General features: G+C 36.6%; 1 protein-coding gene across 1 annotated transcript in view; it reads left to right on the top strand.

Moving 5' to 3' along the window:
* Window positions 1-768: 768 nt before the first annotated feature.
* Window positions 769-14,874, top strand: part of LOC100159694 (DNA N6-methyl adenine demethylase) — a 47,130-nt gene continuing 33,024 nt past the window's right edge. The window contains exons 1-2 of the mRNA XM_008185228.3: window positions 769-1,066; window positions 3,061-4,426. Coding sequence (XP_008183450.2) covers window positions 3,116-4,426 — 1,311 coding nt within the window. The 5' untranslated portion in view covers window positions 769-1,066; window positions 3,061-3,115. The remainder of the gene's footprint in view (window positions 1,067-3,060; window positions 4,427-14,874) is intronic.

Below are 14,874 nucleotides of genomic sequence, written 5' to 3'. Positions count from 1 at the left end.
ACAATAAATAAATGGACGGCCTGACATATACGCGTATTATAATATATGATATGTATATATAGTATATACCATGGCTGAAGTGGTAAATAGTTTTGCGCGGGGGTACACAAAAGGGACGACGGCGGTGGGCGGGTGGGGGTAAGGTTCTGGTGCGTTATACGCGCATAAATACGCGGTATTGCATCACGTCGGCAGCAATGAAGACGGCATTAGGCAGAGGCTCACAGTGACCGCGTGCGTGCGTGGTGGTGCGATGTCGACGACGGCTGCACGCGGTGGTGTACAGCTGCCACCCCGTCAGCGCGTTGGCGGGGGCACCTGGTAGGGGGATGTCGCCGCTGCCGCGGTTCCCCCCACCAATAGAGGCGGCGGCCGCAACGGGACGCGACGACGAACCGATATTGCGCGTGGTGGTGGTGGTGGTGGTACATCGCCGGCGCGAAAAAATAATAAATATATGTATAATATATATATTATAATAACAATATAATATTATAATATTATAATGTTATATAGAAAACCTACCCCTCTAGCGGACCGGCCGACAACTACATCTCCGTACCGCTTCGTAAGCGCGCGGTGGGCCGTCGCCGTCATGAGCGCCGTCTGCGGCGTGCGTATGCGCGCGCCGAACGTTATATTATTATTATTATTATGTACCCTGTGTGCAATGTGCGTCGTGCGTGATGCGTGTGCGCGTGTGCGTGTGAGTTAACGTGTGTGTGTGTGTGTGTGTGTGTGTGTGTGTGTGTGTGAGTGCGTGGTGCCGCGTCCATCCGTCCGTCGTTTACACCCAGGCAACAGTCGTGTCGCGGTGCGTGTGCGTATGCGAGCCCCAGTGAGTGGCGCGCGCGTGTGTGTCTGTCGTGTCCGTTTTGTTGTCCGTTTATGTTTGTGAGTGTAATAATAATTATTATTGTTGAATGCATGTATGCTTGTGCCCTAGTGTACGCAAAAAATTTCTCGTCTTATATAAAAAAAAAAAATTAATTTATTTTTGTCATCCCTTTTGTATCCGCTCGACCAAAGTGCAGTACGACGCACACACCTGGACCATATATCTTAAGTGAGTACTGAGTACCTCCTCAAAAATGACGGTTATTATTAATTTTTTTACTACATTAATAATCATGTAGATGTACATAGTACCTATCTATGAAATACATCAAAATGTTAAATGTGTAGTTGACTGTGGTTATATTATGTCATAACTTTTATTTGTAGTAGGTACCAGTTTAAATCGGATTTTTCGTTATCATAGTATCATACACAGCTTTATTATTTAATAGAATATGTTTAACATAATTTTAAATATTTATATTATATATGAACTATTTAACATAACGGATGATTTGAAATCCCAAATCAATAATACTGGTAAACGAATGAGCTTTCACCGTTCGATTATATTGTTGTTTTTTTTTATCATCATCATAATACATATATGAATTTTGAAGCATGCACTTCGAGTGTTGGGTTTATGACTGCGGCGTCGTTGCCCGCGAAAATTTCCCTCTCGATTCGTTCCCAAACAAACCCCCAGCCGTCGCTCTACTGAAAACGAAAGCGCAATACCGGAAACACTCCGGTCTCTGACCTATTTATACATGACTTTGAAATTCCTTATTTTTGTTGAGTTTCCCTCGCGAGTTTTCATTTTATCGTTAATTTCCCCCAAACTACCCTTTTTTTTTATTCGCGTCAGCATTCACGTGGTTGTCGAGGGATTTATTAATATTGTGACGAACTTCTTTTAGGTTTTCGTTATAATTGTTGAACCGCTCGTTTCGATAATTTTCACTCATCGGCTGTCTAGTCGGAAAATAAATTATATCGTTATAATTGGCTGTTGTCATATACGCGCATGAGTGCAGTAGCAGTTTTGATCAACAGCGTTTTATATTTACAACGTGTGTATATATGTATATTTATATTATTATATATACATATATACACACGAATTTGTGTATGTCGTTTTATTAAATAAAGTGTTTTTATTCAACAATAAAAACATCCTTCCTGATTAACCGACGTGCACGACCGCCGTCGCAGATTATTATTAATATTATTATTTTATTATAATGTGGACCAGTGTGTGTTTTTAACGCAGTCTGCCATTTAGAATTTCACACGACGCGGTTTTCGTAGGGAAAAAATTTTAACTAACATAGGCACCAATAAGCGGTTACCAATAAGTCTTATGTTAATTTTCGATTAATTTGATAAATATGACATAGGTATCTCGTGCCAACGATGGAATTTTGTTTTAAACCGTTTTATATGATTGCTACTGGTGTATATACTAGATTTGCCACCGACCATTGTAGACATTCCATAAAACCATTTTCGAGACGGAACCCATCGACCATTTTACTAATTCAATATAAAGACTGAACGTGCTTGAGCGGAAAATATTTAGCATTACCGTGAAAACGAGGGAAACTATTCTGGTAGGGGTGAGCATTTTAGTGGGATATACTTGTCTCCATTACGTTTTCCACGTTAACCCTCGTGTGAAATTACTTCGTGGTGTAGGTCGCGGGGTATGTTTTTATATATTTTTAAGAAGTTTCACCGTTGACATTGACATCTAGTGTATAAAGCAACAACTGTTACTGATATTCTGTGATTCATAAGTTTTGTAATCGAATCATTTACAATATATATAAGTACCAATTTTATTTCGGTTCACGCACAAACGATTTGCAGTGATCTGTCTATAGCCCTACACTTCCCTCTCTCGTTTTCCCAATATTATTATAACTGTATAACACCAGGTAGGTGCACCTCGTACGAGTCGTACGGCAATAGAAATCGAACCCTTTGTTATTATATATGGATACGTATTATATACGTGTGGGAATAGTGTATATAGGCACGTAGCCATGTAGGTACCAATAATAATCCTGTGAATGTTGTTGGTTTAGACTGTTTAGTGAAAGAAACCGCATCCCTCCGGACAGTGATATTATCGACGGGTTATTTTTGAAGAAATTTCCCTGTGTTACCATAATATTATAAACGTAACGCTCGGATTTTTTCTGTTTTATTTGTTTGTAGTGTACGTCAGAAGTGACGCGATGGGAACGTGACGCTGGCTGCAACGTCGGCTAGTATGAGCGAGGGTGGCGGGGAGGCCATGGCCTCATATGGTACGGCGGGATACCCGCCACCACAGCCTGCCACCCCGTCATCAACCGTACCCGAATCAAAGACACCAGGCCCTGCGCCAGGTCTACCACCGTTCAGCTCGTTCTCAGCGGTCGAGCTGGCCGAAGGACTGGGCGCCCGGCTCGGTCCAGGCGATGGTTACGACTCGACCACCGGTCGGATAATGGACATGCACTGGGACTACAACCCGGACGGGCTACACAGGCCGGACCTGTACCCGACCACCATGATCCTACCACAACCACAGTCATACCGGCCGTGGGAGAGCAAGCTGGATGGTAGCAACTCGCAAGACTCCATGTCTAAGGGGTCTTACGATTATCCACCGTCGCCGGCTGGCAGCAAGTTGCCGTCATTCCAGTCGCAGTTCAACTTCCAAAACGATCAACAGCAACCGGAAACGGTATCGTTGACCACGCTGACGCCAGCGGCTGTGTCGCCAACACAGTCACCTGGTTTGCCCAGCTTTCATACGCTGTCCACGGTTAACGTCGCGGCAGCAACTGGACCCCGAGGCTATCCAACCCTGGTGCCGGGCATCCAGCAGCAGTTTCTGGACGACCGAGCCGGCACCATACACTTGTTCCAGAGCCCGCAATACCCACCACCTCCACCCCCGCCTCAAGCGTTCGCGCAGCAAAACCACCACCACCACCACCCCCACCAGAACACCATTATCCAGGGCAACTTCATGGGCGCCCCACATCACCAGAACCAGGCAACACTGCTGACGGTGGTGAAAACCGAACCAGTGGCCATCGTGTCTGCCCAGATACCCAACCACGTGTACCAGAACGCGGGAGGTACGTACATCGACTCGATCAAGATGGAGGATACGTTGTCGCCGCGTGGGCTGCAAGAGTCCCGGAAAAAAGAAAGACGAAAAGTGCGGGCGTCCAGCATGGACAGCTCTGTGGAGAGCGACGGCGTGGGCAGTTCCAGTGTGGAGAGCTCAGGACAGGTGGCTGCCGTGAGCAGCACCGCCGGGTTCAAGTCACCTCTTGTCCAGCACAATGTGATCGGCATGACGGGTGGCGGCAATGTCAGCAACGTGGGTGGATCCATGATGGATTCGGACCACTGCGAGAACGGCGCCAACGGCATGGACAAGCAGACAAAAAAGAAGCGAAAACGGTGCGGTGAGTGCATAGGGTGTCAGCGGAAAGACAACTGTGGCGATTGCGCACCATGCAGAAACGATAAGAGCCATCAAATATGCAAGATGAGGAGATGTGAGAAGCTCACCGACAAAAAGGTAAGCAACGATCGTGGGAACCATCGAGCACGACGACAAATTAATTTTGAAAAAAGCTTAATAGGTACATTATTAGATAACTATTTATAAAACGATAAGCCCCGCACGACAAACATATATGTATACATTATATAGGTTATATGAACTGTGTATATTAGGAACACGAAATTGCGGTGTGACAATGGGAACAACGTGATAATTATTCAAATCCAATTTTTATTTTTTATTTTTTTATTTTATCTCCTTTCCTTTGTTTATTTAGCTTTTACAGGACACGTAAGACCTGTACATAACAATATAAATTATAACAATACTAGTCTGGCCGATAAAGAGCGCACATAATATTATTTTGCCGTAATATGCTGTCAACTATATGCGTACCTACCTATACTATACTACACCCAAAATGTTAGGACACGTCGTTCGCTAAATATAATATAGGTACCTATAATATATTATACGAATCGTGTCACGAAAGTTTAAAACGATACAACCCTTCCGTGTGCTGATCGAGTGGGTGAACGTGGTGTGTACGCTTTTGAGTGTATATATGTACATTGTATAATATACACTGCTGCAGTGTGTTGTTGTTTTGATGATTCGTCAACGGGACCTTCCCCTTGACACACATTACGGCGGCGGCGGCACCTGCGTAACCCTTCGCCACCTCTGCCGCCCCCCACACACATGTGCGCACGCGCGCATACAGACGAACACTGTATTTCATATAATATACTCATACGGGGATCGGGTCCAAAGACAAATGGACGGTGATTAGTAACGATGAGTGGAAGGGCACTGGGTCAAAAGGTGGACAGACGCTGTCCGGTTTTCTGGATTGTTTATGTTTAAAATTATTTTTTCTCGAGGGGTTGCACCCGTTAGATAGTTACGCGTGAAACGATTGACAAAAAACAGATACCCATACCGCACACGTCTGCGTGATCAGACGTTACTATATTATCTGTATCTCCATACATCACCTAACAAATGTTACAAAATGCGTATTAAATAGGTACGTACCTACCTATACGAATCGTACGATACTCAATCAATGTAGCAGCAAAATATCTCGGCAATTGTGAACTATTTATGAAATTATAACAGATTTTAATGTTTCGGTCGTAATGTACAGAGCCCGGAAATCCTATAGAATTTATACTGTTGAAATGTGCTTTGTGCATAATGTATTTGTGCCTTATAAATAACCATACAATACGCACGCTTTAAAAATATACCTATATACTAGCTGTACATATAATAATTTATGTTTTAGCATATTCACGTACTTAAACATTTTTATATTTCAATTATATACATTTTATTTAAATAAAGGTATTAAACAATATAAGTGTTAATTAAACATTACATTTCAATTTATTCATATACTTGGTAATTTTCCAAAACAACTAATTTCTCATTTTCACATACAATATTATCGTATTAGAATCCGAAAGGTGCAAGATAAAATTTGAAATTTGCATTCACTTAACGATTTAAAAAACAAAACATATCAACAATTATAAAAGCGAATATAAACAGAAGGTATTAATTAACTTCCGGATACTTATCGTTACTGTAGTATAATAGTACTTTTGGCCAATGAATAAATAATAATATACCGTATTTCGTAAGATATAATATAATGTATAAATGTATACGTATTTAATTTTAAAATCAAATTAGAATTACAAATGTTATACCTACGAATATAGAAACGTTTTCGCTTGGAGCGTCGTTCGTTACTGTTTGTTTGTACTTTAAGCTGATATAAAAATTAAAAGACAAATCCACGCGACTGGGTCATAATACACCTATTATATTATAGTACTTACTAATACACTTATGTATAATAAATATTCGCGTGTTTCGAATATAGCCACATTGGTCGATGTATAAAATATTTCAAGACATCCATCCCGAATTTTAGTGAATTAAAAAATAAAATACACAGTATCTAAAAAAATATTTACACTTGTATATTTAGGTACCTATCAATGTTTTAAGTATAATAATAATTTAAAACCTAAAATTCCATAACTGTTTTTATAATACCTATACAATATATTATTTAATTATTATAATACTATCTTATATAATATTATTAAGTAGGTATATAATCATCACGAAAATTATATGAAAACAATCTATATGTAATATGTATACATAAAACTTGTTCGGCATTCTTATCCAAAAATAAACATAATATAATATATAATTACAACTAAAGAATACATTTATGCATATGATTTAAAAAAATAAATCGTATTTTCTAGAACTTTTTGCAAATATATCTTACCTATGCATCAATCATTAATATTTATATTCTCATTCAGTCATTCGTCAACCGATATTCATATTATAATGTTATAATAATATTAATATTTGCGTATGTATAAAGTATAGCCAGGAATTAATGGAATTTCCACGAATAAAAAACACAAATTAGGTAGATATAAATAATGCTTTGGATTCCACACCCCCTTCTCCAACCACAACAAAGCCTTAATAGGTTAATACACCACTAGACTGGTATTTTGGCATCCATATATTTATATAAGTATACTTATACTTACCGGGATGAGGAGATAAATGGGTAGCGACAATTTAACACTACTTATTTTATTTATCTACTGCAGGCCCGATGCTATTATAAAGCCGCACGATACAGCCATAGGTCAACTATAGAGAGCCAACAACATAGTTTTACATAATGTTTGTGCAGATCCCGTGGTTATAGCGATCGCGTCATAGACAAAACCCTGGTACATTATTGCATATAAGTAGGTACGCCTATACCACTTTTGGCCAACAGATCGTGCCTTTATATTTTGTCCCGCCAAATTACATTATACCGTTGGGGTATATAGTGTAATGCTTATCTCGGTATACATGGTATTCAGGTATAGCCGAATAGGTTCTATATGAAAATACTGGTTGTTATCTTCACTTTCGTCGGTCTGTTCGATTTACGATGGTTAATGATTAAAAACGTCTGTGCGAGTGGTGTTAGACGACGAAATTCCGTCAAAATTAACTATGTTGGACTGACCGAACGTGTCAATTTATTGTTTTTCAAAGAGTGGATAGGTATATAAATTACGATTGTGCGTCACGTTAATCAAGTAAGTTGCACATCAGTCACCACATACTTAACTTTTATATGCCATCAAAAGTTTCAAGAGTTTAGGCTCCTGCAGTATTGTGATCAACAAAAATAGTTATGTTCAGTTATTGTCTTTATTACGTTTACAGATACGTTACACAAAAATTGGTTTTTCTGCAAGTATTGTAAATAAGAGCATAAAATTTAAAAAAAAATTGTGAATACCTGCAGATTACTATATTTCGTTTAATGTGTAGAGCAGTGGGTGTTAGTCGTCAGAGTAAGTTTATTTTGGTGTAGGTACGTATTTCCACTTGGGTATCATATTAGACGAGTACCCCAGGTTCGTCCTATACAAATAAATATGTATGGACATACGCAATTTCGTCAGTATCACATTATCTGCCATTAATTTAAATTTATCGTAGGTATTTGTCACCCATATAGTTATTGACGTTATTGTGTGCAAGTGTTGTATTTATAGGATTTTAAACACAAGTAAAACGTTTTTAAAATATAGCTATAATACTATAATAGTCAAGTAACGCGCAGTACCTATACGAAAAATATATTACCTGTGTATAATTTAGATTAAACTGATTTTACCCCAACTATAGACCATAGAAATCGGTCTTAAGTCGCCGCAATAACATAGTGTACACAATATACATTATTTTATATAACAAAATTATATCTTCCAAGTATAATATTAAAGTACAAGAAGATTTACATTATAATAACTTATAATACTTACAGTGTGTTTTAACGCGCGTGCGCGTCCGTAAAATATCGTTTGTGTATTACTTTTTGTGCGTGTATAAACGTCGTCGTCGTCGTGTCGTTATAATATAAATATATATATGTATGTATATACAACGGTGGTAAAAGTTTTGGAGGGTCGGGAAAACGGTCTAGGGGTGTTTAGGTGGGTAGTGGGGGAAGCAAAAATGGTGAGAGCGAGTGAGAAGAAGAGAAAAAAATCGCGTTGGCCATTGGACGATTGGATGGGGTGGTGGTGGTGGGGTGTGGGTGAGTGGAGGGCGCGAGCTTAGAGGCGGCGGTGTTGGCGGTGATCGGATCGATACTACAGAGGCCCCGTAATGGCGTCGGCCGCTACATAATACGCGTGTACATAATATACGCGCGCCATCAGCAGAAGTAGCGGCGGCAGCGGAATCGGCAGCAGCGGCAGCGATGACTCATTGCGCTCATCGCATCCCTCTTCCGATGTGTGCACGCCGCGCCGCCGCCGCCGTCGTTGTCGTCGTGGCCGCGGCGGTTTTGACGCGGTGCGCCGCGCCGGCGAGTGGCGGCGTGTTTGCGGTGGTTGTCAAAGGTTCGGGACGCCGAGAATCGCCTCCGGTGGCTACATTTATTCTCCCCCCCTAGTGCCGCACCTACTCTTGTAGATGATACACTGCACCTAGGTATAACAACAACCCTTTAGTATAACGTTTTGTATTAGACATATTATATAGGTTATAATACCAATAGTATATAAAATAGGCACGATGGGTCCCACGTGCGTACCTATGAAAGGCTGTATATTTTAACAGATTACCTGAAAACGCGCCTTTATGTATCTGGACAGTTCTAAGAGGTTACCCATATTATGGAAACAAGTCGCACCATCATAATACATATATTACTATATTGTATATTTGTATACGAGTTGTGTTCATTGAATATCCAGACTAAAATATTTTTTACAGTAAAACTTTTATGTCATCGGTAATATTATATTATACTAAAATAAACTATAGAGATAATTTTGAGTATTTAAGTATACATTAAAAGTCGTTATCAGTCATTGATAGTGTGTGTTCAAATAGTTAGATATATATTAAATAAAACCTTGATTTCATAGGGAGTGTATTACATTTTGTAAGATCGGTAAAAATGCCATGGAGACATTTGACTTGATAAATGTAGTTTTTGAGGGTAATGCGTTAAGTTATCGTGTAACTATTGACTGGTTCTAACGTTTAAAAAAGATTGTATCTCCATTGAAGATGATCAACGTTCTGGGTGATCTTCAATTTCATGAACCATCGGCGATTGACTGTCAGAGAATTAGCCTATAAAGTTGTCATATCAATTGGTTTTAATGATAATGGTTCCTCAAAATTAGTGCCGAAACTGTTAACAGCGGACCAATTGGAACATAAAATACAATACATACAATAAAATATCGAGTTTTTACTTTTTATGACCCAAATTGTACAAAATCAATTATTATGGGTGATGAAACGTACCTAGTTTAATCGTAGTCCAATCGTTCGAAGACGCTAATGAGACTATTCGTAATGCGACGGAAAACTAATAGGTATAAACATACTATAAACAACATGGTAACAACATCGCAAAAGTCCAGATTTGGTCCAAGTCCGCGTAATACGTCACTTGCTTACCTATATTATCATATTGTCATTAAATTATTAATTCTATACACTACTCTACGTCACGTGCTTACCGAATGATCTGACCGTCAAAATGTTACGATCATACCTTGTTTTTATATCAAGGGTAAACTATGAAGGAAATACAATTAATATATTTTCAAAAAGAAATATTGTACATAGAGGCTAAATAATACTATTTTTAAAGTGATTTATTTAAAATACAATTTACAATAAATTACAAAATGTTATCTGGTATTTTAACTATCTAGTGTCTACTGAACAAACTTACCTCGTATGTACGCATATTACGGGTTTAAAGTAAAATTCTAATTTGCGCTTGAGCTAACAATTTTTATAAGACATCTTTTTAAACGCTCGTAAATATCGTATGTTTTTATCATTTATATTTGTCAAAGTATTCGGACAAAAATTGTATCTTTTGTATAAACCTTTACTGTACGTAAAGATATTTAACAAAAATATCGTTTATGTGGACTTAACATTTTGATAAAATTATTATCGAGTAGTGGCTTGTATTATAGGTATTATAAACTCACATAATTTATTTATATAATGAAATTTGTGTACCAAACATATTTATATATATATTTGAACTTGTATTATATATTAGACGTATTTAAACTGTATAGTACAAGATTTTAAACTGCAATATTTTTTGATTATACGTGCTGATATGTCATCAATAGAGTTAGGATGTTGATGACCTAAAAAACACACAAAAATGCCCTAAAAAAAATGCAAAAAAGCCCTAAAAAAAGTGCAAAAATGCCCTAAAAACTTCAAAAAAATGACCTTATAAATTATCTAAAATACTAATTAAGTAAGTGAAAAAACTTATTTATAAATAATAATTTTTATTAGAGATATGGGTATATTGTGGATATATACCCCACAATAATAATATTAAAATTATTTTTTACTAATAGTCCAAATCCAAAGTTAGATTTTAAATAAATTAAATTTGTTTCCAAATTTGGGTGTAACATTTGCCCTAAAATCTATAAGTTGTGAAAAATGCCCCACATTGTATAAAAAGTACAAAAAATGACTTAAAAATGTTGAAAAATGACGTTAAAAAACAAAAAAAATGCATTTATAGCTGAAAATGCAAAAAATGCAAAAAAAATGCAAAATAAAATTAGAATATTCTGCATCAAGGGAGCATGAAACAAATTTTTAGCTAGGATAGCATTGTACAGAATAAAAGGAAAAAAAATGCAAAAGCCTAACTAGTCATCAATAAAATGTTATTTCGTTATCACGGTGCAAAAAAAAAATATAGGTACCTAGGTACAGTTATTTATTATAAACTAAAAATAATAATAATACATACTTATATTTAACATTGAATCCAATACCTCTCAACATTTAATCTTACTACCTATCATCCTTTATAAATTGTTTTGAACATCGAAGAGCACAGTAAGATGTCTTTTTGTATCGTCAAATATTTTTGTATTCTCCTTATTGTCCTCCTGCCAGCCGTATACACAAAATTATTGTTTTCGTATAATGGAACGGTGCGTATATTATGTATACAGAACATTTGTGAATTTTGTTCCCATCAAAACTGGTCAAAAACCGAAACCATTGGTGGCAGGCCCCACGCTGTGTGAAGGTGTGCATGAAAATCGAGATTGGACAAGAAAGAGAAGAGCCGCAATATCGTCGTTTAGTCTACGTCTCGTATGTGAATATAATAATATACCTATATATAATATACATGTGGAGTTCATATAGCAGTAGATTATTATCGGCTGTCTTAAGCCACCCTTGAACCAACGCACGCAGTATATAATGCCCGAAAATTCTTTTAGTCAGAAATTTGCATCATTAAGTAAAAACATAAAAAATAACCGTATATATAGGGAAGCTACCAACCAATAAAGCTTCTAAAATAATATCGCAGCTGCAACCGTCGTAATACTTTATATTTAAAATGTGATAAAACTCCACATAATACATATTACGTATTGTAGTATATTGTATATTCAGATCGATAATACGGGACGTGAAAATCATTCGAGGGGATTATCTGTGGCGACTGGTGATATACACCGCAGAACGCATTTTATGATCGATTCAAACAATAAACGTCGGCCATTTTTCTCGGTGCTCGCTATTTTCCTAAATAGATTGCCCCCCTCCCATCTCCTCCAATCCATCTCTACGCTCGCATGCGTATAATAATAATTGTGAAATAACAAAAATTTACAACACGGTGGTGGTTTTTCAATTGCCCCTTCCCCATCGTACTTATAATCATCACGGCAAATGTGTGACGTGTGTTATAATATTTTTACCGTGAATACACTATACGTCATTATGTTTATAACGTTATAATATTATGTTATCATTTAGATATAGATGGTATAGTTTATATTATATTATACGTATGAAAGTTTCCAATTGAATACCGTTTTTGACAATTTTCCTAACGTTCCGCGCATCATTTGACGAAAAAGTAGTAAATCCAAAATCACCGATAAACTGCATTTCCGAGAAAGCGTGCACACGACAGGGTGGATGGGGGAAATCCCTTTACGACTTATATGACGTCATACACTCATACACCGTGTGTGCCATTAAAAACCGACAATGATACTGGCGACCAAGGAGACCGCACTTCCGCACGGGCCGTACACCGCTCATGTGTCTGGAGCACACGCACACACAGTACCTATATATATACACATGTACTGCACGCACACACACCGCAAACGAACACGAGACATCGTTTCCGGCCGCGAAGCCTTTTTTTCACGTACCTATATAATAATAGTACACTATATAATACTAGTACCTACCCATATGTCCTATATTGAATATTGACATTATACCATATAAATATCAAAACGTTGGGACATTGTCGTTACATCGATTAATAACGGTCGGGTCCACGCGCGATGAGATAACATTTTTTATTATTATGGTATCTAGTATCTCCACGTCTAAAATTGTTTCTTGGCGTATATAGTTCTTCGACTGTCGAGAAGAACCTAACGATAATATTTTCGTGTGACGGTTTCGTCGTTATTATTACCTATACAATATTATATTGTTAAGTTAGGTATACTACTTCTAAAAATTTTACGACGTGTACTACGCGCTGAGATTACGTCCGCGGGCACTCTGGCAACGTTGCATCGTTGAAGGTCAATGTTATAGGGTGAAACGAGAGCTATATACGCTGCCACCGCCGCTGCCGCCATTGCACCTAAAACCCCCTTCAACCCACCTCGCCTACCGATAGGGTGACAAAGATTAAATCCCGTATATACATTTATATATATATTTGTGTGTAAGTGTGTATGTGTGATGTTGGCTCCGACTACCCCCGGGTTCTCGTGTGCGTTAGTGCGTGTTTATGCTTATTAAATATTCGCGAAACTGCTGTATGATATTTTATTCTCTTTCTCTCTATTGTTGTATTCACTCATACGCACACACAATTTATAAATTATATTATCGAATCATATTATGGTCGATTTAAATATTTTGCAAACGTATAAATATAATATATAACGATAATTTTACCGCTTGTGTAGCGCATATATAGGTACCTATATACGTATACATGAACTGTAACAATATATTATATGCACCAACCATTTCGTTTATATTATTATGTGATGCTAATAAATTTTCCTATATAATAAATCGTTATTAAAACTGTAGTGCTATGGTGGTTTTTAAGCGATACTCGTAATTTCAAAGCTCGTATTTATTTTAAATGATGTTGGTAGGTAATACGTGACGCATTATTTAAACAAAATGAATAACGGTTCGTTTTACAATCAACCATAATTATTTTTATAACTGCTATAACATGAAAACAGTAACATTTTTGATGTTAAATATATAAAACACATGAAATTTATTTTCATGATATCATAATTTAATTTATAATATTACCATCCTATAGAACCAAAAATTAAATTGTCGATATAGTTGAATAATTTATTGGTAACTTTTTACATTTTCAACCGAGAATCGAAGAATACTAAATAACAGATACCTATACCTTTTAATATGGATATACGTATAAATCGTACAATAGAAAACAGAAAAGGATTGAAGTCGATGCTGTGACAACTTAAACTTTCAAAAATAATTATCTTTAATGATATATTTTTTCACCACATTCAAACTTGAAGTTACCAAGAGTCAAAATCAAAGTCAACATAGGTATAGTAGGTAAATCGATTAAATTTTTACTAGGTAGTAGGTACCTATAGAATTTAGATACATTTATATTTAATAATTAATATTATAGTATTATAATATAACATAATACATATATATATATATTATATTATTAATCAAGTATAAAAGCAAATGAAAATATAAAAGAGCTTATAGTCTATTTTTTTTTTTTTTTTTTAATAAAGTTTGATTTAAATATGTCTAGGGAAAACGTACTTATACAATAGATGTTATATATCTAAGCGAGTTTTATGATTTTAGTTGTTGTATACACATTATACGTGTATTAAATGCATATATTACACTCCAGGTGGACGTAATTCTATTGTTGTCACACGCACATTATGAGCATTTTTATAATAACATAGTTCAAATCCAGGTGGGTTTAATTTTTTTTATTAGTTACGATGGATTAGAATCCAGGTGGTTTCAGTAAAGTTTGTTCTACAATAAAGTCGTTGGACTGAGTCGGCCGAAATCGAAAATATATACTTATAAGTACTATATTGAGATAGGATGGTACAGTACCAACAGTCGAAAATAGAAGTATCACAATTTGCTTTTTACCTATAAAAAAATGTATTCCATTATTCCTCTTATAATATATTATTATTAATATTAAAGTAATTATTACGTTGAAAAAAGAATTCCGACACTCAATCGAGTCTTGTATGTAGGCACATACAGCGCGCGTTATAAACGTTTCTCCGTGA

The sequence above is a fragment of the Acyrthosiphon pisum genome, chromosome A1 (assembly GCF_005508785.2).
Source record: "Acyrthosiphon pisum isolate AL4f chromosome A1, pea_aphid_22Mar2018_4r6ur, whole genome shotgun sequence".
Classification (NCBI taxonomy): Eukaryota; Metazoa; Arthropoda; class Insecta; order Hemiptera; family Aphididae; genus Acyrthosiphon; species Acyrthosiphon pisum.
The sequence above is the reverse complement of the archived record's forward strand: the minus strand, read 5'-3'. Positions and strand labels throughout refer to the sequence as shown.